Consider the following 25,724-nt stretch of genomic DNA (forward strand, 5'->3'; position numbering starts at 1 on the left):
ACATGATCGATTTCACTAGTTATTATACACTGCAAAAACTGAAAATCTTAACAAGAATATTTGTCTTATTTCTTGTTAAAATGTCTAATTTATAGTAAAAAAAAAAAAATCTCATTACATTTGCACCTGTTTGCACTCACTGTTTGCACTCATTACACCTGTTTCAAGTAGATTTTCACTTAAAATAAGTGAAAAAATCTGCCAGTGGAAAAGATTAATCTTGTCCCACTGGCAGATTTTTCTACTTATTTCAAGTGAAAATTTACTAGAAACAGGTGAAAATGGTCAAATAACAAGTTATTTTTCTGGTAATGACTCTTGTTTTAAGTGTAATGAGATTTTTTGACTAAAAATGAGACATTTTAACTAGAAATAAGACAAATATTCCTGGTAAGATTTTGATTTTTTGCAGTGAGCGAGACTGCATTTGAAAAAGTTCCAATTTTCTTGACCACACAGTACAGATAAGCTACAGTATTTGCTGGACGTGTTGATTGATATTATAGTTAAGTTCTGTGACTTGTAACCTTGCCATACCTTAGCTTCGACTGAATTGACGCCACTGCCTATATCTATAATTACTACTACTACTACTACAATAATAATAATAATAATAATAATAATAATAATAATAATAATAATAATAATAATAATAATAATAATAATAATAATAATAATAATAATAATAATAATAATAATAATAATAATAATAATAATACTGTTCTTCCTGTAAGCAGTTGTAGTTCAGGATAAATTGTGAAGAAACGCAGTTTCCTCATCTCTGTCAGAGCTGCCTGCATGTCATCGGTGACGTCCGCGAGGTTTGTAACGAGTCACGTGATCAGCGCAGGTCTGGATAAAACGCTGCTCAGGACTACACCGTCTATTCAGATCCAGACAACATTGATTTATGCGCACATAAACATATTTTATAGTGATTGGTTGTATAGACAGTAAGAAAATAGAAGCAGACGAGGCAAGGAGACACCGACGTTTTATCTGGACGCGCGCTCATATTGGACAGATCGTCTCTCCATCGCACTGATGTGAGTACAACCTTATTTTTCTGAGAATACGATCAAGCAACGATTGCTTTCCTCTCATAATAATATTATGCAATAAGCAAATCAATCGTTGCTTCTTCTTATAATAATAATAATAATAATAATAATAATAATAATAATAATAATAATAATAATAATAATAATGTATTGGTATTATTATTATTATTGTACTATTTATATCTCCGCTTTGATTTATATTGTGTTTTATGCGATTCCCTGAATGTTTGCATCGCTGGTTCGGATGGTGCGCGGACCAGCCAACCTGGTGACATTGTTGTCGTGCATCTGTGTGTGTTGGAAGAATAATATGAATCGTCATAGTGGTCGTCTGTGTGTGCTTTTCTGCGCGCCCATTGGTTACACTGAAGTCCTCGGCTTATCCCGTGTGGATGCTCCATAAGATGGCTCCTTGAGATGCGCGCACATGAGAAAACCCCTCTGATATCGTGCTCGCAGAGCGGTCACTGGTATTTTCCAAAGGGCAGCGTTCACGTTTATCTCGTATATTCCCGGTGCACGTGATGCCAGCTTTGCGGGCTTATCCTGCAGGGCTTTTTGACGGTTTTTTCCTTCTATTACTTGCAGCACCTTCTTCATCCGTCTATACTCTGTTCTTCTTGGGCGTGTGTGGTCGCCCCGTGTAGCGAGCAGGGTTCCCTCTGCCAAACATGATGCAAATGGCTGAAGAGGGTTGTTTTTCAGAGGGAGCAGATGCTGAACACAAAAATGTTGTGGTGGTTCCCGTCTTGGATCAGGCTGTCAATCCTCCCTCCCCCCATGCAAACGCAGCCCTCTAATCCCTGCACAGCCTGACCATCCAGCAGTTGATTCCTCCGGTTAGGGCCACAACCACAACAGGACTCAAAGCAAGAGTCAAACATTTTATTTCAGATCATTAATAATAACCCCCCCCCCAAACTCCAGGGTTCAAGGCTGATATCAAACTGTTTTAAGTGTATGCCATGGACCGGTGACCTGGACCGGTGACCTGGATCGGTGACCTGGTCTGAGGTGCATGTTGAGCTTAGCCGACAAACTCTCTGGCAGTTCCATCACAGCAAACTTCATTTTCATTGAATGAAAACAATGTAGAGCTGTCACTGTCACAAAATAAAACCCGACGCCTCCAGACACTGGGGGATTTGTGGGTTTTGAGCCTTCTTATCAGAGTGAAATCACAGTGAATAACCGGAACGCTGTGGCATAAATGGTTAACAAATTGCTGCTGAGCTGACAGTTAGAGATGACTAATCCACGCAGTAGTGGATGTGAATGGGGAAGTCAGTTTGCTGGCTGGCAAGAAGAGGAAATCCGCCATGTCCTTATATGTGGCGTTATTATGAAGAAAAGTGTGGTTTAAGAAGAGATTGCAGTTCCTGAGGAGACTGTGAGTCACTTGCTTCCAGTCCTCAGCCAATGCAGGATTGCCCAAAATGTGTCACAGTTCAGGCTCAAAGGGTTTGGGAAATCAAAGTCGTGACATACTGTGACAGCAAGAGAGGTGCTAACCTTTCGGTTATCCAGCTGTTTTTATTGATACAAAGTCTTACAGCTTTTTTTTTTTATCCACTTTATGTCAGATATGATCCTCAGACTTTTAAAAAGATACTCATTTCAACGTTATCCTCGTTAAAGGAGACGGTAACAATTATCCTTCGCATACCTTCAGAGGGAGAAATGTTCCCTTCAATAGTGAATTTTAGTGTTGTTGCTATGGAGAGGATTAGATATAATTTTAGGCCTGTGCTTCCTGTTGAGGGGGAGGAATAGACGCAATGGATGTCGTGGTGGTTGGAGCTGGAGATTACATCTATATTTAATCCAGAACCTTTCAAGTGTTATGGGACACAGCTGTCATATCTGCATCTGAGCATAAGCAGCGTTCATGTAAGAGGAGCAGGTATTTTCCAGATTGGCTTAGATGTTATGTCACATTAAAGAAGAGGTGCATCAGCTCAACAGAACCACTTTAGATCATTAGAACGACTTGAAATGTCAACACAGATTACCGTGGCTTTTCATTTGTAGCCATTATGACCTGTCTTTTGGAGCTTTGACAGGGGTTGTGCAAAGTTTGTGACTCTTTGGCAAACTTTCTGAACATCGTCTCAAATGATACAATCCTAAATTATTAGACTACAAATGAAATCTTGAAACAGGGTTCATTGTATCTTGAAATACTGGCAGATATTTCCCCCTTGCTGCCAGCAGCGTGTCTCCACTGTGTATTGCATCACTCGCCTTTTCTTTTAATCAAAACTCTGTAAAAGTTTGGAGACAAACTGCAGTAGTTCGGACAGTGAAATGCTTCCCCGTCTTAAAAGATGTAGGATTTCAGCTCATTTCTCATGTTTTTCTGTCTTTTCATCAGCGAGTGAGCTTTGGCTCCCGCCCATAGGCTACTGTATGCTGCTTGAATGCATTCAGTGTCGTTTGAAGTAAACTTGCTGCAATAAGAATGACTTTTCCTAAAAAAAAATAATGTATGAATTTGTGGATGGTAGTGTATACAAATGTTGCTCCAAAACCTGTGCAGATTGTTGACCATTAATGCCGCCTTTACATGTTTACAAGTTACCCCTGACCAGAGCACTAATGGTACCCCACAGACTCAAAGCTGTTGGCTGTTGAGACGTACACTGATAACAAGCTGGAGGTCCCTCTTGTCTTGAGTCTGGGGACGCATCCATGACTCTAAAAAGTGTTAAATTCCAGTTCATTCAGTGTTAGGGACAGTTTTTCCACTCCGCATCAGTTCATCATCACTCAGCCTGGACTACAGGGAGCCTAGGGTATCTGTGGGGGTTGTTTATCCATTTGATTTCTTTCTCTACAACCTAGAACTTTAACTTGCATTTTTGGCTGCAGTGATGAACTGTGTCTGTGTTCAGGAGGTCCATGCAGGTATTTCCTCTGGAAAACCATGTCCGTTTCCAATGCTGTTGTGCCTGAGGGTCCAAAGACGATAGCCTTTACAGCACCAGGAAAATCTGCCACCAAAAAGTGTTTCTGGAGAACTGAAATAAACCGAAAATAAACTAAACTAAACTAGTAAAAAAAAAAAAAAAAATCACTTATCATATGTTTGTATCTTTATCATCAAAAAGAGTGTGTAGGGTCTTATGAAATAGTGACAGTAGCAAGTTGTGTAGCTTTTATATTTAATCTCAAACTCATACCAGAAGTTTTATGCTCCTAACTTGGTATTTTATGTGTAAGTCTAACCAAGTGGGGTTGCAGTGACTGTTTAACCAATACAAGTTTGGGGAAAAAAGGGGGAAGATACCAGATACAGGACTTCATACAGAGTTGCAGTGATATAAGAGTGATATCACAGTTGGACGCAGCTGAAGGCTGAACTCGGTCATCCTGGCTAAAATCTTGTGGGCTGGGGCTGTTTGCAGCGCAGCCTCCCCTAATAAGTGTTCATTTATTGGACACGTGCAAGTAAAAAACAAAACAACAAAAAATATTTCTGACCATAGAAATTGTAAAGAATTATGGTTCCCTGAAAACATCAAATGAAAAAATACTTTCCAGGCTTCTTTTTGGCCTGGTTGTTGCACAGAATTATTCTTCTTGATCATCTGAATTATAGGTGACGAAACCCCCGATTTCCTTGAAACTGTGGGACTTTTTTACCCACACCCCGTTGTGACTTGTATAACATTGCTGTCTGGTTTTCTTTCCTGATCATTTCATACGAAGCAGCTTTCTCTGCTTTCTTTGCATGCTCTGCCCACATTGTCTGTTTTCAGACATATGGCTAATAATATATTCTGCTAAACAGAGTGCTCTGATATATGTTCAGCAAAACAGAATGAAACATGTTTTGGTTCCACTGATGAACGTGCACACGATTAAAGGAGCCACAGTATCTCATGGTCGGGCTGTTTTTATTTTTGAGAGCTGGATTGTGCAGCCCAGCAAGTTTTCCAGTGATTGCTGAAAAAGTGAGAAAGCATTGAAAGAAAAAAAAATCTATTGTTCACACAAGTGCTTTTGTAATGAATATTTGCATATTTTACTGTTGAAGTTAATCCATTATTTATAATTTGATTTGGTGTTGAATGGGGTCATATAGCTGGAAGCTGTCTGGCTTGCTGAGTCATTAAGCTTCCCTGTGAGGCTAGACACTGAAAAGGACAAAATATCCATCAAAACAAAGAGCCATCAGCCACTCAGGGAACCCTGGACATGAACAAATGTCAGTTAAAACCCTTCAAAGTGACAAGTAGGTTGTGTAGATGAGTCATCATGTATAAAACCACTTTTCCAGCGTGTAGGGTAAACAAGCTTATGCAACAAGAAATGTGCTGGGCTGAAAGAGGTGGAGCGAATTGCTGTGAAGGATTATCGGGGTGATAGTGGGCCGGCGTGGGTCAACAGAAAATTGGTGATCCTCAGCTACTCCGTATGCTCAAGGGTTGTTGTCGAGTGTTGCTGTAGAGCAGTGGTTTCCAAAGAGGGGGGAACAGTGGTGCTGCTTGCCAACAGGCACACCAGGCAAATGCTTGGGGCCCCTCAAAACCAGGGGGGCCCCCGGGGGAGGAGAATTTGCAATGACATTTGCATTTAATGCCTAAATTCAAATGTTATTTGATGTCTCATTGACCATTAATGGCAGCATTTTCCAAGCCTTCGGCAGGACTGTAACCCTGCCTCTTTCACGTTCACATCTACAGGCCATAAGTGGCGTTCAGCTGTCTTCCCCATCGAACAGCCGCAGGCAGCAACAACACAGAGCCCCTGGCTTTAAAACTAGTGCAGGCCAGGGTCCCACGTAGGTGAGGCAGGATCACACCTTCCTGTGTGCCAAGGGTCTTCAAAGTGGCCCATCTCGCAGCGAAAACATTTTATACCAACTCACACGTGTGACGCCAGTGGAAATAATAAGGAGCTGTTTGTTAGTGAGTGTGGACGAGCTGCTGAAAGAGATAAAGCAAGCTCTTCAGCTCAAGTACAGAAATCTGGACCAGCGCTCATAAGGGTTTCCAAGGCTACATGTGCAGAGATAAAAGCAAAGCAAGCTGATTCAGAGGTGCTCCGCAATCCTTTTCTTTATTGTTGAAGCCCAGAATAAATGCTGAACACTGGCTCGCCGCAAGCTCAGAAAAAGCTGTTTTCTGTAGTATAATGTATTTGCACTTCATTTCCTAATGCTCAAAATATGCTTCCTTTTCTTTTTTTTCCTCCCTCTCAAAGGCATGTGTTGTATCATACATAATCACCCATGGCATATACTGTAGTAGGATCATGGGTCATAAATGTTCACATATTTCTAGGTAAATACATTGTGTTGTACAGGCAGGAATGCACGTTAAATGCTTCCAGATGCCCTCTTTATATGTTATTTCTTTGGAATGGTATGTTCTAAATGATTTGCTAAATTGTATTTTCATTTTGTTGTGTCATGCAACAATTTGAACATCGACGTGGTGTTCATACGGAGGGAATTCAAAAATGATACCATTTGAACTCGTTTGTGCTGCTCAGCCCAGTCTTTTCATAAAAGTAAAAGTCTTTTCCTTCCCTGCTTTTTTTTAGCTGAGGTACATTTGCAACTTTGATAAAAATGAGTAATGAAAGCCCCTCTACACCCGCCCTTCTTTGCTCTCTGTTCCACAGTGTGGGAATGGGAAATGATGGAGGATAAAGCACCTCGTGTAGCCGACTACTTTGTGGTCGCCGGCCTCACTGACTCATCCAAGCCTCTGGAAGAGGATCTTCAGTTTGATGACACCGGTCCCAGGTCTGTTAAACCCAAAGCCCCCATCACCGATGTTGCCGTGGTGATCCGTTCCCTTGGTGAGGAGGTTCCCCCGGGCTTCACCTGCTTGGAAAGCACCCCCTCTGGCCTATCTGCAGAGCTCAATGGTGCCAGTCTCAGGGGCCCTCAGATCTTCTTGTGCTTCAAGAGAGGCAGAGATAAACCTCCACTGACAGATCTCGGGTAAGAAGTAATCCTCACTCACTCACCCTTTACTCACCCAGCACCACTAATCACCATTCCACCATGGGTCAGAGTAATCTGCTCTTTAACATATCCTCTGGATTAGCAGCTATCTCTTTTTCCAAAGCACTCAGGTTTTTCACATGTATCATTTAAAAAAGTCCGTTCAACTCCGGCTTGTATTTCAGGGTTCTGTATGAGTGGAAGGAAAAGCTGAAACCGGGATGCCACATTGTCCAGACCACACCTTCAGGTCGCCCTGCCAACATCAGCAGCTCGTCCTCCCAGCGCATCTACATCACCTACCGCCGCGCTCCAAAGAGCCAGCCTCACACTTCGCTGGCCGTCACTGACGTCTGCATCATTGTTCCTGGCAAGGGGGAGACGCCACCTCATACGTTCTGCAAGGTGGACAAGAACCTGAACAGCAGCATGGTGGGACACAGCTCCAAAAACAGCCCCATACATTACATCGTTTCACTGCAGGCCTTTACTAATCTGTGATCTCTTGTCTTCTTCCATACTCCAGTGGGGATCCTCCGTCTACCTGTGCTATAAGAAATCTCTGGCCAAAACAAATGCGATCGCATACAAAGCAGGTAGAGTTGTATGCAGAATCTTCTTAAGTCAAAGAAACAGAAGTTCAGCTCTGGGCGTGTGATGGTAATATATAACGTCCTCATATAAACTCTATTTGCCTGTGTTGTTCCCAGGCCTGTTGTGTAGGTACCCTGAGGAAGACTACGAATCCTTTCCGCTGCCCGAGTCAGTGCCCATGTTCTGCCTCCCCATGGGGGCAATGATCGAGTGCTGGCCAGCGCACACCAAGCACTCCTTACCTGTTTTCTCTACATTTGTTCTGACGGGGGCTTCTGGAGAGAAGGTAAAAGCACCTACTTACCTCAGTGTTATGACATCTGTGTTCGTGTCGCGTTGATTTAGAACATGTTGCAAATGACAAATGTGCACACTGAAAACTCTACAAAAGGGAAACTCTGAGTAATGTTTCATTGACATCATCGTTAAGGAGTTCCCCCAAAATTCCCATAGTTTTGGCCCTTGATAGCTTCATCCCTGTTCGGCTCTCGGTCTTCGTTTCCCTCTCTGCCTCTCACATCGGGATCCCTAATGGATCAGCCGATGAACTGTGGCAGTCTTTCTAAGAAGAAACATCTCGATCAATTTCTAAACTTCATTTGGGATCAAAAGTAGTCGACGGGCTGTGTTTGGAATCCTAAAAGGCTGTTAGCCCTTGAAAGCAGTGCAGTATAAAACTTTTTTTTTTTCTGTGTAGCTCATCTTCTGAATAATGAATGGCCTATGCACCACTTGGGATAGCGTGCTAGTTTGAATGCCTAAGTGCTCATTCCTTCTTCCCTGCAAGCTTTTGTCTGCAGGATAGTCTCTGAGCACTTCATGCCCCCAATGATTTGTTCATTTTGTGGAGAAAAGGATCTTCAAAGGACTGAGTCTTGCTAATCTTGAAAAAAGTTGCCATTGATCATCACACTTAGAATACGATTTGTTTGTGTGCAGGTGTACGGAGCAGCGATCCAGTTCTATGAGCCCTATCCCGAGGAGAACCTGTTGGAGCGTCAGCGCTCAGAGCTCGGCCTGTCAAGCTCCGGCCTCGGACATGACGGGACCAGAAATGTTTACAGCAACAAGAGCATCTGTTTACTGTCTCACTGGCCCTTTTTCCAGTCCTTCAGGAGCTTTCTCACATTCCTTTACCGGTACTCCATCTCTGGACCACATGCGCTCCCAATTGAAAAGTGAGCAAGTTTTACAGATTTTGTCTTTTTGTTGAAGTCTACCAAAGGCACGCCTTCAAAACTAGCTAAAATTGTCCACTGAATGTTTTTCTCTCACAGGCACATCTCTCACTTCATGCAGCATGTACCATTCCCCTCCACTCAGAGACCACGTATCCTTGTACAGGTAAGCTTGAGATCCCATGAATGAGCTCCAGTTCCACAGACCTGCTTTATTTGGTCTGACATTAATGCGGTTAAATGGCCTGGTCACTAAAGCACAAAGCCCATTAACTCTTCTGTGTTGGTCTTCTGCAGCTGTCGCCACACGACAGCCTCATGCTGAGCCAGCCTGTGTCCTCTCCGCTGCCTCTCAGGTAGAGATTATTATTATTATTAAATTGCAATCTTATATAACATGAGAATGTTTCGGTCATTGCTGAGTCCTTATCCTTTACTTTACTTTATTTGGGTTATTTTTGTGGCAGTGGTGGGAGTCTCTCCACATTACTACTCAATCTGGGCCCAAAAAATGCAGCCACTCTGCTGGTGCTGGCGGTCACCGAGCACAAGATCCTGGTTCACTCCTTGCGTCCTGCTGTGCTCACCAGTGTCACCGAGGCCCTTGTGTCTGTAAGTCTTTTGTTACTTATGTCCTCTTTGCATGATAATGATCCTAAAGAGGGTGGTCTGCAGTACAGTTGTTAAGCAGCGCTGCAGTATTAATGAACTGATGCGTGTGTAATTGCATCAAAGAAGACAATAAGTATAAAAGAAAAATACTATCCAAAAAAGTGAGCATAGGCAATTCTAAAGTATGAGAAGGAAATAAAGACTGCAGACTAATTCAGAGTAAGAATCAGATAGATTTGTTTCATCTCTGCAGATAATGATATTTATTCATTGGACTGATGGAAATCTCTGCTGTCTTTCAGATGATCTTTCCCTTTCACTGGCCCTGCCCTTACATCCCTCTGTGCCCGCTGGCCCTGGCTGGTGTGCTCAGTGCGCCTTGTCCTTTCATCGTCGGCCTGGACTCCAGATACTTTGACCTCTATGTGCCTCCGGCTGATATCAGCTGTGTGGATCTGGACACCAACACCATCTCCCAGTAAGTGACCTCTGACTGCTTGGAATCTGTGATGGATGTCCTCCGTCAACCTTAGGATACCCGTTCAAAATGAGCCTTTCACCGTTAGGGTTTGCATTGCTCGGTTAAAACGTTAAAGTTATTTCCCAAGGTCGTCCGTATCTGTCAGCAAGAGCCCTGCTTATGCAATGACTTCACCTGGAATGTGGATTTCTTTTTTTTTTTTTTTTACTGTACAAAGCAAACTGAACTCCCACATGAACTTGAACAATTTCGTAAAAAGATTAAACTGTCAGCGGTGGTGTCAGTGAATCTGCCATATCTTTTTGCAATGTTTCACAACTGTCCTCCCGTGTGATGAGAACCATATGGTGTTCTTTCAGAAAAGATGACAAGAAAGCTTTAACGTGGAAAATCCTGCCCAGGAGAGCTTGCAAACATCTCCTGAACAGCTTGAATAAGCTCTACCAGCAGCTCATGGAGGGTAAGTCAATCTGATGCTGTGTCGTTTTCTAAGTGGTTTCATTATTGACTACATGAGTCTGAGTCAGCCTGTACAGTCATCTTTACAGGAAAGCTGTAGGAACGCAACGGTACACAAAACCGCTTGTGATGACTGCATCTGTAGATGATGCACCAGGAATTCTGGGCATGCACGAGGGGTTTTGTGTGTTTATACGAAGAGCCCCTCTGATATACCCGTTCATCCCTTCCATTTATCAGTTTTCCACCCCGCACTCATGAGTTGACCTGATGATATGTAACTGTGCAGAAGACGTCAGTGTTGAGGATGCCAAAAGTGTTAAAGTTGTGGATGCAAAAGTGCAAGTGAAGACTCAGAAAAGAACAGAGTTAGTTGCTGCAGCCTTGTTTGTTTGTACATAGCTGCTTTTGCACTGTTGTTAGTAATATTTGAGTTGTTGCTGTCGGGCCTTTCTTTGTCATTTTAGCTGCAACAAAACAATAAGCTTTGAAAGAGCTCTCACTGAGGCAGCGTTATGAAATCAGGCTGCTAAAATTATGTTCTTCAGACTTTCTGGTACATCTCCTTTGCCCTTTATTCAAAGTTACACACGTTATAAGGATATATGAATATCTGCTGTATTATGGTCTGTTTCCCTCAAATCCATGCAGGGGATTTCGGTTACTGTAACCCTTGAATATTGATCCAAAAATGAATCCCAGCATCGGAAGAGGCTCTCCAGCTCGGATAGAATAACATTCTGGGAGGGAGAAAATAATCTCTTATTTGTTTGCCAGTTTATAACACAGTTTTGGGATCTATTGGTGTCTGTGTTCGCTGGCCAGTTGTTCTCGGAAACGCTGTGATCCAGACAGGAAAGCTCCAGCACTATTGATCAGGTTGCTTTAAAAAGTTTGTAAAGACTAATGACATTGGACATTGAGTATCTCTGCCGACACCAGAGGGATGTGCTCTTTGTTTTGCACACTCATCACATTATGGGAAAAGTACCAGCACAGCATTAGCAGTAAAAAGCACTTCTGTTATGTTTTTTTTTTGTTTTTTGTAGATGATAAAATAGCTAACTGCTATGTGGTTAGCTGGTGTATATACACAGAGGTGGACAGAGTACTCGACCCCAGTACTTGAGTAAGAGTACAAATACTACTGGTCAAAATTTACTCCGTTACAAGTAAAAGTAGATCAGTCAAAATATTACTCGAGTAAGAGTAGAAAAGTACTTGTACTTAAGTATCCAAAAGTAAATGCTTTTAAATTTACTTTAAGTAAAAGTAAGAGTAAGAGTAAGAGTACATTTCTTATTTTCCACATCAGTAAATTACTATATTTTTTCCAAATTAATTTAAGGATCTTTTAACTCTTGTTTCTGAGAATTAACTCTTTGAAACCAGCTGCACTGATGTGCTGCTTTTAGAACCACAATGTTATATAAAACCTGCAGAAACACCAAAAACAAATCAAATGAATGGGATCATAAGAGGACAGCAGATGATGCAGAGTTTATTAACAATCATGAACTGAAACCAAATGAACCTGCACCATCCAACTAAGTCTGGATCCCCCTCAAACATCACTGCTTTACAAAAAACTGTGCCCTCGTTTTTTACTCGGTTGAACTGAATTGAGTTAAGATACGGCCAAGGATTTTGTGAAAGTCCCTGCTCCGAGTCCGGCTCATTATCAGACTCAGACGTCTCAGCGGATTGTCTTTCTTCTCCTGACGCAGGCGTAGCCATTGTTGCGGCTCTGTCTTGACAAACGCAGGCTACTTTGGCGGTATCGTTTTGAGGAGGCTTGACGTATTTCCGCTTTACGTACATCCCAGTGGAGAGCGTGCACTGTGATAGGTCTCCTCCTTTGACAAAAACAGCTTGTGTCCAATAGGATTTTAGGGAAGAAGAAAAAAGAGCAGACCTGAAAGTAACGAGTACTTTTCAGCCTTCCTAGAAATTTACTCGAGTAAAAGTAAAAATATTTGTCTTGGAAATGTATTCAAGTAAGAGTAATAAGTACCAAAGAAATCTAATACTCAAGTAAAGTACAAATCCTCTTGATATGTACTTAAGTACAGTACTCAAGTAAATTTACTCCGTTACTGTCCACCACTGTATATACAGCTGTATGGCATTTTAATAAGCAGCCCTCTTTACTGTCTAGCTTTTTATGAATTACGGGAATAAAATATTGAATCAAACTGTTTTGTTTCAGCTGGTCAGCTAAACCGTGAGGATGTGCAAATGGACCACACAATGACTGACAGTGAGCTTGAAGGTGGGAAGAGCCTCCACACCCTGGAGTTGGAGATTCAGGAGGCCTTCCTGCGGTTCATGGCAGCCATCCTGCGAGGCTACCGCTCCTGCCTGCAGCCCATCACCCAGGCTCCGTCCGAGAAGACCACCGACGTCAGCTCTCTGTTCGACATCCAAGGTAACGCTCATTCTCTACCATTTTTGGGTTTAGTGATCTTTTTTAGTGATTATGAATCATATAAACACCACAAATTATTGTTTCACTTCTCCTATGATCTAATACTGTTTTTGGCTAAAGGGACGCGTCAAAATGTGTCCTAAATAACTGCTGGTGATTTAACTTAAGCCTCTGTGAAAATAAGGCTTGGATGACAAGTCGGAGAAGAAGGAAGATTAATAGCACAATGTCCCGGCACATCTGTCCGCTCTTATGCAAGTGTAGCGGCCGAGAACAACTTGTTTCATACCACAGTATTTATTTATTTCCTAAAATGTTGGATACATTTGCACGTTGACCCTGCCAAGTATTCTGTCACAGCCTGAGAAGTAAATGCCTGATATTTTTAATCCTGGCAGTGATGTTATAAGAGGCGTGACGTTTTTATTTTAAGTAAATGAAAGAACATATACGGATGAGAAGGGGACTCTTTATTCCGACCAAAGCTTGCCACGGTTATGTCATTAAGTCTTCTGGAATTTGTGTCAACTTGTTAAAATTTGAAATAACATGTCTGCTAATCTTTAATGCCCCCTGGCCCGAAATGTGTTGGAAAATAATGTGTTTCCTTCTACAGGCTTCCTAAAGAGCAGGGACCGCTCCCATCAGAGGTTTTACTCCCTCATGACCAAGACTCAGATGTTCAGTCGTTTCGTAGAAGAGTGCTCCTTCGTCAGTGACAAAGACGCTGGCCTGGCCTTCTTTGACGAGTGCGTCGATAAGGTGAGGCTCAGAAACCTTACAACAAGTAGGATTCTGCTGTGCAATAACAAAGCATCATTTCACTTCCAGAGCTTCTCAATGATTAATTATAAACTGCCTTGTCTGATGAACTCTCATTATGGCCCTCATTTGATTTGATTTGTAGGCATTAATTAGCGATGAATACAAACTCGCTGAAATTAACACCAATTAACCCTCTGACTGAATGATTGTCGTTAAGGTCACCACTACAGTTTTCTCATCTATAATTTCCTGTATTTCCTGGCTTCTGAAAATGTTTTTTCTGTCCTTTCTTCTCTCATTTTCTTCCTTTTGTCTTTTCTTTCTGCTCCTTTTTTTTGCCACTTTTGCTCCTACATGGTAGTTATTTACCACTGGAGGGAAGGTAAGCCACCACAACTTCCTTCAGTCTTCTATGTTTATGTGGATCATTTATTATATATGGGGGTTATATGTTATTTATATGTTATACTGTGTATATGTGTGTTGTTTTGTTTTTTTGATCTAGATGAAGTTAGAGTCATGTGCTAGTTATTTGCACATTAAACAAGTTCTTTTGAACAAAGTCAGTCATCCTGGCCAAAAAAAGACTCTGAAAATGTCTGTGCTTGCAAACTTGTGCAATCAGGAAGTCATATTTACATCCTGAAAGAACATTTTGAGCTTCTGCATGAATGGTCATCGTGGTAATTATTGAGAAGTGGAAGCATTGATTCATTCAGCAGAAGTGCTGCTGAGGTTGACAACAAATGTGTGATTGGGAAAGAGATGTTGGGTGTAAGAGGAAGGACAACAAGCAGCGCTGGGCTGAGCAGAACTGGAGCGAGGGCAAATAGGTCAGAAAGAGTCGGTTGAATGAATCATCCACTCAACTGAGTGGAACAAACGCTGTAATTCAGGACCACCGGGGAACGATTCAGCCACTGCAATAATGTTAATGTTTTATGAAAGCTCAGACTTGAAATAAGCCAATAATCGATTCAGAAAAGGCAAGCGACTGCAACATGAGCAGTGTAGGCTTTGATGATCTCACAGGCAGCCATTCTGTCGTCTCCTTCGCCAGAAAGGAGCACGCACGCTTTTGATGTACCGCTCTGTGTTGCTGCCGTTGTTCTCCGACAGCCAGGCTTGAATAGTTGAATGTGAACTAGAACTGATGTGGCAGTTTAGTATTAAGCAGTGCTGCCAAAGCCTCATTTACGGGGTTTTAATGCCTCTAGAGCAGCATGCCCCCCATTTTGCCCAGGTCACTCGCAACCTAGATTCATTTAGTCTCCGAGGATTCGTAGGATCAAGAGAAATGGGATTTGGGCCTGTGCCATATTTTTGATGTAGATGTACTCATATCTTACACGTGTCTCTCATATTTAACAGGGTCATACAGTATCATATGCTCACGAGCCTATGCAGCATTTGCTTTTATAGCAAAGATAATGACATGTTCCTTTCTTTTGAAACCAGATTGACAGTGAAAGGCCAGAAGACACCAGACTAATTGAGTTGGATGAATCTCATCGCAGTGAGCACACGGTTTACATAAACCCTCCAGAACTGCCTCCTCTACCTCAGGGAGAAGAGCATCCTTTGTGCTTCAGGTACCATCCTAAATGACTGACATAAATGTTTCTTTTGAGCATTAGTTGAACAAAGGAAAATGCTCCTAAAGCAGAAGTTTAGTATGAATTCCTCGCCACTGCTGCAGGACTGTGCCATTTATTTTTGTTTTCAAACTGGAATACATGGAGTCTAGAAGAGCAAGCATATTCCACGTCACCTGCTTTCCCAGTGTTTATTGATGTTGAAGTAAGCACATGTTTTTCTGCAGCTACTCTGGGTTCCCTGTGTTGAGAGCTGAGTTGCTTGAGCCGCTGGAAGGACAAAAATCTTTGTCAGCATGCGTCACCACGCGCCACAGCAGCCCAGCCAGCCCTACAGCCATCTTTAGACGCTCTAAACAGGTCAGCCAGACGAGGCTCTTTTTCACATTATACTAATGTTTCTGCTGTACTATTCTACCCACTGAAGTATAAGGGCATCTGAATCTAAAATGTAAATCTGGCTGCTCAAGGCCAATGTATGAACTCTCCATGTGGTCTTTTGTACGGCAGGAGATCAAATCAGCTCAGAGACTGGCCAAAACGTACTCATCAATGCCTCAGATGTGGTCCAAGTGTCTGCTGCGCCACTGTTACGGCCTGTGGTTCATCTGCTTGCCAGGATTTGTTAGCAGCTGCCACTCTAAGGTTCGAGCTCTGCGCACAGCGTATGACGTTCTGAGGAGGATGCAAGACAAGAAGCTGCAGGCTCCAGATGAGGTGAGAAAACGGATGCAGGCGTTTCATCATGTAGCATGTAGCACTATCAAAAATGAGGGTTTTTAACTGGAAGTGACTTTCTCTTGGAGGTGTGTTACCGTGTGCTGCTGCAGTTGTGCGGCCAGTACAGTCAGCCCGTCTTGGCTGTCAGGGTGTTGTTTGAGATGAAGAAGGCCGGAGTCCAGCCCAACGCTATTACTTATGGGTACTACAACAAGGTGTGTGCTGTTCATATGAACGTCAGTAAGCTTCAGTGAGATTATCTAACTCTACTCTGAACTGTGTACATCTTAACATATCGTTTTCTGCATCGTTCCTCCTGCTGCAGGCGGTATTGGAGAGCACCTGGCCCTCCACCACCAGAGGAGGCTACTTCCTTTGGGGAAAGCTGAGGAACGTAATCCTTGGCGTGCTCCAGTTCAAGCAGGCGGGGAGAAAACAGCAGCCTCCACACAGGGACACTCAGCTTTCAGGTGACAAAACCCAACATTCTAGCCCTGCAATCGCTAATGTTTTAAAGTAAATGTAACACACAACAAGCGCCTGTTTGGAAGATAATTGTGGCTGTTACCCACATGGATGTTTTCCATTTCATAGCAATGCATGGCCAAACTTTAGCTAACTATTGCCTTACAATGTTTGGTATTAGAAGTTCACAAGTAATGACTTTGTAAACTGTGGACAAACTTAATAAAAGAGTTCTCTCTCCTTTTTTTAAGTTTCAGTAGCTCTTAATGAACACATGTAAATGAGTGCCGTCCCGCAGGAGTGCTGGTTTCTTTGAGCCTCCTAACGTTAATTCCTGCTCCAGTCTCCTCGAGCACGTCCTGTTCCCAGACTGCTCCTCTTTAATGATACCGTAATTAAATGATCATTAAAACCACTGAAGAGGTTTTTCTTCCCAGCAGTCTCAGCACTCAGATTCCACTCGCTTGTGAGAGTGTGTGGGAGGGGATTCATAGGTGGGATTACACTATGCATAAGTCACCGGTCATTTACAGGGCCGGTGCAATTGAGACAGACAACCTTGCAGATTCAAACCTAGGACCAATTGATGTTATTTTAGCAAATATTGTCTTGTCAAATAACAGTTTGCAGAATGCAAAATATTGATCCACCCCTCGTGGATCATTTGTTTACCTTTGAATCCATTTCCTCTTTCCTGATTTCATCTTCTCCCTTCAGACGGTAGTGATCTTGACACACTCAGTCATGGCAGCTTGGACAGTGCAAACGACTCTGCTGAGCGCACCTCCATTGACACCGACTTCACTAAAATGGACTCCAGCGATGACGGAGTTAGCACGGGTAGGAAGACACAACGTTACTTTGAAAGCTTCATGATCAACCTCTAGTGGTGCTTGCTTCATGTTGCAGCTTTGGTCTGATCTGATTTCATTGAATCCTTGCCACCTTGAACTGGAACAACTTATGAGATTTATAAATGCCAGACAACTCTTTTAGCTCCAAACCCTTTGCAAGCCATACGTTGAACTGGCCTGGCTTGTTATGACAATACACTGCAGATGCGCTGAAGTAACTTAACACCCAATGCTGGTGATAACAGATGAGTCCAAATTAGTTTGTGATACTGATATTTACAAGTTTGCTGTTATTATGAAAGGTTTCAATGTGACTGATGTAATTTACCACAAGAAAAATCAATTGAAGAACAAGAATATTTGTGTTTAAACAGTAGACTTTAGTCCTGGTGTGGCACTATCAGCTCATTCTGATCGCCAGCAAATCACAAAACAAGAGCGAAGTAGGATTGACTTCCAACTTCCAAGGTTGAGTGAATGCAGCACGGTTAAATCTGGAGTTTATGGTTGGGGACTTAGAAGACCTGGGTCAGCAATGATTTTTTTCTTATTGTGCCCCTTCTAACAGACTCCAGACATAGGATGGTACATATCGGCAGCAGCAGCTTAAAGCTCTTCTACATTATCCTCACATAGAACCTGGCACAACCTTTCCCTTCTCCCCTCCAATAAAGACAATGCTCTTTACAGGCTTTTCAGATAGATGCAGTATCTTTCCCTGCAGTTTTACTCTGTGAGTGTGATGGGAGTTATAAAAATACTCCCGTCCTTTTGTGCCTCTCTTGCTTTTTATATCCCGGCAGTCTTTTGTGCCGTAAGCTGTGGGCTGTTACTCTTCTGAAGACTGACATTGACATTCTTTTGAAGAAAAACTCTCTGATCAGCGGTCTTTTATGGAGCAATCATTGAGACTAAAAGCAGATTTTGAATTCCCTCCATCTCTTATAAGAGAAGGCATGAAATGGTAAAGAAAATGTAAAAGCAAATGAAACTCATGAGAAAAGCTTTTCATCTCTTTTAGGTGGACAATCTGACCAAGGCTACGATTCCCTGTCGAAAGAGGAGGAGAGGCTGTGCAGCAGAGAGAGTGAAAGCACTCCATTGGTGGATGACAAAGCACTGGGGCAGTCTGGTGAGTTGTGCATATTTTATATCTCTAATCTTTCCCTCTTAGTGACAATGTTTGCAGAGGCGGGTTACAGCTCAGAGCCAGTCTTAAAAAGCTTAATAATATCCCAGTGTGAGTGTAATGTTCTGTCCATCCATCCATCCACTTGCTGTTAGATCAGAGTGTTTCTCAGTAAGAAATTCTCCTGATGAAATCGCAGCTGCGTGTTTTATGTAAGTAGATGACTAAAGAATTATCTTGCCTGGTATTTGTTGCAAATGAAATAGCATTTTTTTGTGATGCAATGTCCTTCTTACTTGTTTTCTACAAGAAGTTGCAAAACAACAGATGCCGGTTCAGGTCTGACTTATTTCTTGACAAGGAGATGATCACAGTGTCCAAACCTTACAGATCTGTCTGACCCGAATGCTTTGCAACATGTGTTCTCTACGCAGGCAGCGGCAGCCGGCTGGTTTCCAGTCCATCCAGCGACACGTCTCTATGTGGAGTATTGCCAAAGACAGAGCGGCCTAAATCCCTTGATTTGTCTGGACAGGGATTTACGAGGCTCGCCGTCCCTCTCCTCAGCTCAGCCAAACAGAATCACCACACCGCCGACAGGCTGCACGGAGTGGAGGAAGAGGATCCAGAGGCCGATAAACAGAATCCTCTGGTGGAGAGGAGTGCCAGCTGCAGCGCTGGAACAGCTACAAGGACCGGTATTGAGACGGGCTTTGATCCCCTGTCACAGATGGCCGTGGCGACAGAACCGGAGTGTGAGCGGGAAAACAGTAGCACACCGAACACCGGTCGCAACCTCGCCGAGGAGATTGAGACGTACATGAATAACGGCAACAGCCCCCTGAGAAGTCGCACATCCAGCATGGACCTGCAGAACCCTTCGAGCCCATTGTTTCGCTGTTCCTCGTCTCCGCAATCTTCCACCATGGTCCGCTCCAGTACACACCTATCACTGCCCAAGGAAAGACTAAGGCCGTCACCGTCTCTTCCTCTGGGTGTGTGTGCCAGAGACAGGGAGAGGCCTTCCTCCTTGGTTTCCCCATCATCACCGACTCCCTCCACCTCATCCTTCTCTATGGACTCCCTGTTAACCCCAACTCTGGATATCTTCAAGAGCAGCGTCATCTCGGCAGGGAAGGGCGTGGCTGAGAAGGCGAGTCGCCTCTACTCTCGCCTGTCATCTCAGACGTCATTGACGCAGGTAAGACGTGCGATATTCTCATAAACAAACCTGTTCAGAAGATGTACGCCAGCAAGGTGACAGTGTTTTGTCTTCCTCTCTGACCTGCAGGACACCAATTCCGACCGTGTGAGTGTTTCCTCGTTGACCTCGGCAGATGCAGAATGCACCTCGCTGCTTGATAATGACTCCTGTCTGGACCCAGATGGCTTTACGTCCCCGCAGCACGGCAACACGACCCGGGTCAGGAGAAGCCCTGTTGCATCTCATCACACAAACCTGAGCAGCCCTGTCAACCCCAACAGAGTGTTCAGACACAACTCCTTCTCTGGTGGGTTTCATTTATTTACAGATCTAAATACTTTCTGCACATGTGGTACTGTTTCAGTTATTATTTTTTTTCACATAATAGGTTAATATATTCATATCTACATGTAAACTGTTGTTGAGGACAAAAAGAGCAGCTGTGGAGTAGGGCTGCACGATTCTGGACAAAATGAGAATCACGATTTTTTTGCTTAGAATTGAGATCACGATTCTCTCACGATTTTTTTCCAATATAAAATTTATTGCACTTATTACTTTAACTTTGCAACAGCTAAACAAAAATATAATAACAATAAACATCTCTTGTCTTCTTTACACAAACCTTTGAATAATTTAAACAATAATAACAATTTTGAACAATATTTGTTCCTCCCTGAGTTGAACACCCTTTCAGAAAGGGGACTTGTAACAGATCCTGTAGTTCTGAGGCAACAAATTATTCCTCTGGCTGGGATGAACCCCCCATTGCCTTTTGCTGCTATTAAGAAGATGCCGATACAAAAGGTAAACGTTACAAAAAATATGATGGTGCCTGATAAAAGACTGGCATCAACTTTGTAACAGCTGACATTGAACATAAAAACAATAAACATCTCTCTTGTCTTTAAATAATTTAAACAATAATAACAATTTAACAATATTTGTTCCTTTTTTTATGCAGCCATCTTTAAAAAAAATAAAAAAAAATAATAATAATTATTTTTTTTTTTTTTTAAATCGTCGTCATTTGGAAATGAGATTGCGTTCAAGCATGAATCGAGATCGCGATTTTTTTAACAATTAATCGTGCAGCCCTACTGTTGAGTCATTTCTATTCCCAATGAAAGTGACTGGGGTGCAAAAGGTCTTGTTTCTTGTAGAACTGTTGGAACCAGGCCATTGTTTTGGTTCGGGCGCGAGCACTTTGTGACAGTCTAAATTTAGAGGAAGAGCAAGAATCGACTATAGAAAGCGTCTGTGTTGTTCTGTGGGGAAACTAGGCCAGCAGGGATAAGGACTGATTCGATGTGTAGGCTTTCCTGCACTCGTCCACGGGACCCATGCTCCATGTAAACACGTGAACATGGGTACACGTGTGCACGCTCAAACACACAAATTCCCTAAACCTGCCTAAAAAAACTTTGATAAAGGAGGGTGGCGGCTTTATTGCATTTTTATACTTTGTGAAAATAAAGTCCTGGCTTTACCTTGTCCATCTAATCACCATCTTCCATCATATCCAGGTGGTTTGGCACTTCCCTCTAAAGCTCCTCACACTCCAGATTCCTCCCCCGATGGCAGCCGTTTCCAGCTCATTCCTAATTACATCATAGAGGTGAGATATTTGCCTGTTGAATCCCTGATCAGACACCGTTCTGCATGGTGACTCCTATCAGAAATGATCACTTATCTCAAACCCGGATGCTTTTTGTGTCTTAGGTGCTGATGTCCAGCTGTTCGCTTTGTAAAACATGTGACTGCCTGGTGTACGATGAGGAGATCATGTCAGGCTGGACAGCAAATGACTCCAACCTCAACAGCACTTGTCCCTTCTGCGGCACAGCCTTCCTGCCTTTCCTCAACGTAGAAATTAAAGATCTACGACCACAAAACAGGTACAATATGCACAATATGGTATTTTCCTTACCATTCAATCTTTTCTTTTACTGAATTCATGAGCGTGGTCATGTGCAAAGTCCTTATTTGCTAGATCAGATGTTTTGCTCGCTGTTACACTTTTCCATAAATAAGCAGTGACACATGCATACAAACACAAACCAAACATCTTTGTCTCCACTCAGATCTTCTACAGGAAGTAATCCTGTTAAAGAGGAGGGCGTGACTGTTAAAGAGGGGAGCAAAATGTCTGCGACAGACGATGCTGCTGAGCCGTCTGCAGCTCCCCCGAAGGAACCCGAGAGCAGCAGGAGCGCTGGCAAGGCTGCACCGGCGTCCCTCCCAACATCTGCCTCTGACCTGGTGACGGTGCCGTACCTGAGTCCGCTGGTTCTGTGGAAGGAGCTGGAGAGCCTGCTGGTGAATGAGGGCGACCAGGCCCTCTCCTGCCCAAGTGTTGTCGACCAACACCCCATAGTCTTCTGGAACCTCATGTGGTACTTCAGAAGGCTGGAGCTGCCCAGTAACCTGCCGGCCCTCATTCTGGCGTCCCAACACTGCAGCCGTGGAGATCAGGTACAGAGGCCCTTATTTTAGTCATTATTTTCTGGAATTAAACTTTGATATCTTGGATATTTTGGAAAAGATGCACTTGTGGCAGTGAAACAAGAAGATCAGCAGTCAGCATGTCAGTGCTTGATAAGATAAAATGTTGCCACATTTGATTTAGCTTGCTTAATCCATTTAAATGTCAAAAAGTGAGAAAGATGCATTACTGCTTTACAAAGATGTTAGGGTATGTTCTCTCGAAGGCTCGTTAAATTGGGACTTTGGCTCCCCCTGGTGTTGGTTAACGAAACAAACAAACAGACGGTAAACAGATGGAATAAAAAGCAACAAGGATTTTCTGTAATGAAGTCATTTCAAAGATTACTGTTCAACCTATAAGGACTAATGTTATAAAGGATTAATTTTTGAAACGTGTCATCTCCTCCAGACTCCTCAAAATGTTTCATCTGAAGACAGTAAGCAGGTGCTTGTGAGGATCATGTGGGACAACCCAAAGTTGCACCAAGACAAAGTTCAACCATGCTACATCCTGTGGAACACTCACTGTAAGTTATTACCGCATTTAGTTGTGTGATTCTGTCACACAAGTTAGTATTGCTTTCAAAAATAGATCTCGCTCCATAGACAGGGAAAGAGCCATTCAGATTTAAATAGGTCTGTGACATCACAGAACCAGCTCTCCTCAATTTCACACGGTGCATCACTGTGGTTGATTGGCCAAACCAGAGACGTTCAATAAACGAGACAGCCCACTACGGTTCGAATTCCTGTATCTGTGTCACGTGACTGCCACGCCCCTTTAGGAGACCGGAAGTAGGTCCTGAGTCTATTGAGTCCTATGGGAAAAGTGAACGTGAGCACAGATTATTACCAATTCCTTCGCCCCATAGTAACCAAAGTAAATATGGGACCCATTTTCCAAAAGCCACAAACCTTCTGAACATTCTGACACCAAAATGGCAATTTTCAGACCGACAGATTAGGAGAAAATGAACTTTGTTTGAGACCTGTCTCTGTCTGAGCAACACACTCTCACGAGATTTGGCTCTCATCGTTTTCCCATCGGATAAAATGAAGTTTAAAACTAAAATAAAACTTGCTTCTTTGCTTAATAATACTGTTATTTTTATTATTTAAGTCTTTTTGGAAGAAAGTTGTACTGTATCTAGTGTTGTATGTTCCAAAACGATGTGGGGAGAGGGGCGGCCACGCCCACTTAGGAGACCGGAAGTGTATACCATTTCATACCATTGGCAGTATCGGTAATGCGCTATCTTCTGTATAGAGGATCTTTGGCCAAACTGTAACACAGATTTTAAAAGATGCACACTCTGCAGAAGAAAGGAGTGGAGTCACGTCAAGTAGCTGACTCCATGCCCTAAAACTGGCTGCTATGAACACAGCTGTAAAATCATGCTGGAAGCACATACTATATCAATTTCCCCATTTATTTACCGTATTTTGATTGGCATAATATGCCTCCTTCATGGAACAATTACATCGCAAATAATTCAGGTCACGACTCCTGCACGTCATGATGTCTTTATCAGCGTCTTAGATTTGACTTTGAATGATGGACACGGGTGAGCTCTTGAGCACAGACACTTATTCCTATCCGTCTTTGCAGGTGCCAACTCCTTGGTTCGCTCTGGGCTGTGTGAAGAAGGCCAGCTCTTCACCGTGGAGCTTCTGCAGGGCTTTGTGAGGGGCATTAAGAAGAGTGACGTCTATCAGCCTATGAGTCAGATCATTCAGCTGCTGGGGCCTGAGTTGGGTTTTAAGAGGCAGAGGTAAGGAAAGAAAGTTATTTTTCCGAATGTAAAATGATGTCAGTGAAGTGATACGACTGAAGAACTTAACTCTTTTTTTTTTCCCTCCCAAAAAGGAGCCTCTACAGAGATTTATTGTTCCTTACTCTAGTCGCTTTGGGGAAAAACAACATAAATATCAGTAAGTTCAAAACCCTTTGATTCTCTTTTAAGGGATGCTGGCAGCACAGGGCACCAATATCAATGGATTGATTTGGTGATTGACTACTTCAGCCCCAGGAGACTTGAAACGATCTCCTGATGTTTTTCTCTAGTTCAACCAGCAGGTTAATCCTAGCGACTGAAATGCATGGTCACTGTAAAAAAAGAGTTTTTTTTTTTTATACTTTTTTTTTGTCTTTTTCAAGTTACACAGAAAGGAAAGAGAAGGGGAAAAAAATTATAATAATAAAAATAAATTAAAGCTGCAAGCAGCGATGAACGGGCCCTCGCACTCACGGCCACCGCCCCATATAAGCATATCAGAAATGACACCACCCACGACTTCCTATGTCAAACCATTCAAAAGTTATAGCAGAAAAAAGGGACAACCAATCAGAAGAAGGGGCGGGGCTAATTCAGGCCAATGAAGGTCAAGGACTCCATACAGAATCTGATGACACCACCCACGACTCTCTATGTCAAACCATTCAAAAGTTATAGCAGAAAATCGGGACAACCAATCAGAAGAAGGGGCGGGGCTAATTAAGGCCAAAAAAGCTCAAGGACTCATTACAGAGTCCCCTGACACCACCCACGACTCTCTATGTCAAACCATCCAAAGGTTATAGCAGAAAAAAGGGACAACCAATCAGAAGAAGGGGCGGGGATAATTAAGGCCAACGAAGCCTAAGGACTCATTAGAGATTCCCCTGACACCACCCACGACTCTCTATGTCAAAACATTCAAAAGTTATAGCAGGAAATAGGGACAACCAATCAGAAGAAGGGGCGGGGCTAATTTTCACCAATTATGGTCAAGGACTCAATACCGAGTCCCATGACGCCACCCACGACTCTCTATGTCAAACCTTTCAAAAGTTATGGCAGAGAAAAGTATTCTAGGGGGCGCTGTTGAGTCGTTAGGCCACGCCCATTAATGCAAACCATGAAATATCAAATTTATCGCCAGGCCTGGCTTGCATGCAAAATTTGGTGACTTTTGGGGAACTATCAAATATGGACCAATCAGATGAAGGGGGGCGCGCCTTTTGGAGTCTAGCGTCGCCACGGTAACACCTTTGAAAGAGAAAAGTAATGCGCATAGTCGCAGGATGGAGACGCACATTTTTATGTATAACACACCTGGGTTCACGTTACGGTTCGGGCCGTATTAATTGCCGAAGGAATGGCAAAAATTGCGCCAAAATTACACAATTAATTCAAAATGGCCGACTTCCTGTTCGGTTTCGGCCATGGCGCCAAGAGACTTTTCTTTAAGGTGTGACATGATACAGGTGTGTACCGATTTTCATGCATGTACGTCAAACCGTATTGTGGGGCTTGAGGCACAAAGTTTTTTCCGGGGGGCGCTGTTGAGCCATTTTGCCACGCCCATTAATACAAACCATGAAATATCAAATTTATTGCCAGGCCTGCCTTGCATGCAAAATTTGGTGACTTTTGGGGTACTATCAAATATGGACCAATCAGATGAAGGGGGGCCGCGCCTTTTGGCGTCTAGCGTTGCCACGGTAACACTTTTGAAAGAGAAAAGTAATGCGTGTAGTCGCAGGATGGAGACGCACATTTTGATGTATAACACATCTGGGTTCACGATACGGTTCGGGCCGTATTAATTCTCGAAGGAATGGCATATATTGCTCCAAAATTACGCGATTAATTCAGAATGTTCAAAATGGCCGACTTCCTGTTTGGTTTCGGCCATGGTAATAATAATAATAATAATAATGACTTGGATTTATATAGCGCCCTTCAAGGCA

The 25,724-nt window shown here is 42.9% G+C and overlaps 1 protein-coding gene across 1 annotated transcript in view; it reads left to right on the forward strand.

Moving 5' to 3' along the window:
• Window positions 1-862: 862 nt before the first annotated feature.
• dennd4a (DENN/MADD domain containing 4A) overlaps window positions 863-25,724 on the forward strand; it is a 65,850-nt gene continuing 40,988 nt past the window's right edge. The window contains exons 1-29 of the mRNA XM_061721785.1: window positions 863-1,046; window positions 6,693-7,017; window positions 7,206-7,452; window positions 7,547-7,616; window positions 7,731-7,900; window positions 8,554-8,792; window positions 8,892-8,958; window positions 9,090-9,148; window positions 9,260-9,404; window positions 9,707-9,882; window positions 10,245-10,345; window positions 12,554-12,772; window positions 13,389-13,534; window positions 13,899-13,919; window positions 14,996-15,129; window positions 15,360-15,492; window positions 15,643-15,849; window positions 15,939-16,067; window positions 16,178-16,322; window positions 17,035-17,157; window positions 18,193-18,303; window positions 18,735-19,501; window positions 19,592-19,811; window positions 21,031-21,122; window positions 21,227-21,402; window positions 21,589-21,979; window positions 22,401-22,518; window positions 23,601-23,763; window positions 23,859-23,923. Of these exons, the coding sequence (XP_061577769.1) occupies window positions 6,707-7,017; window positions 7,206-7,452; window positions 7,547-7,616; window positions 7,731-7,900; window positions 8,554-8,792; window positions 8,892-8,958; window positions 9,090-9,148; window positions 9,260-9,404; window positions 9,707-9,882; window positions 10,245-10,345; window positions 12,554-12,772; window positions 13,389-13,534; window positions 13,899-13,919; window positions 14,996-15,129; window positions 15,360-15,492; window positions 15,643-15,849; window positions 15,939-16,067; window positions 16,178-16,322; window positions 17,035-17,157; window positions 18,193-18,303; window positions 18,735-19,501; window positions 19,592-19,811; window positions 21,031-21,122; window positions 21,227-21,402; window positions 21,589-21,979; window positions 22,401-22,518; window positions 23,601-23,763; window positions 23,859-23,923 (4,945 nt within the window). The 5' untranslated portion in view covers window positions 863-1,046; window positions 6,693-6,706. The remainder of the gene's footprint in view (window positions 1,047-6,692; window positions 7,018-7,205; window positions 7,453-7,546; window positions 7,617-7,730; window positions 7,901-8,553; window positions 8,793-8,891; window positions 8,959-9,089; window positions 9,149-9,259; window positions 9,405-9,706; window positions 9,883-10,244; window positions 10,346-12,553; window positions 12,773-13,388; window positions 13,535-13,898; window positions 13,920-14,995; window positions 15,130-15,359; window positions 15,493-15,642; window positions 15,850-15,938; window positions 16,068-16,177; window positions 16,323-17,034; window positions 17,158-18,192; window positions 18,304-18,734; window positions 19,502-19,591; window positions 19,812-21,030; window positions 21,123-21,226; window positions 21,403-21,588; window positions 21,980-22,400; window positions 22,519-23,600; window positions 23,764-23,858; window positions 23,924-25,724) is intronic.

This window comes from Cololabis saira, chromosome 5, assembly GCF_033807715.1.
Source record: "Cololabis saira isolate AMF1-May2022 chromosome 5, fColSai1.1, whole genome shotgun sequence".
Taxonomy (NCBI): Eukaryota; Metazoa; Chordata; class Actinopteri; order Beloniformes; family Belonidae; genus Cololabis; species Cololabis saira.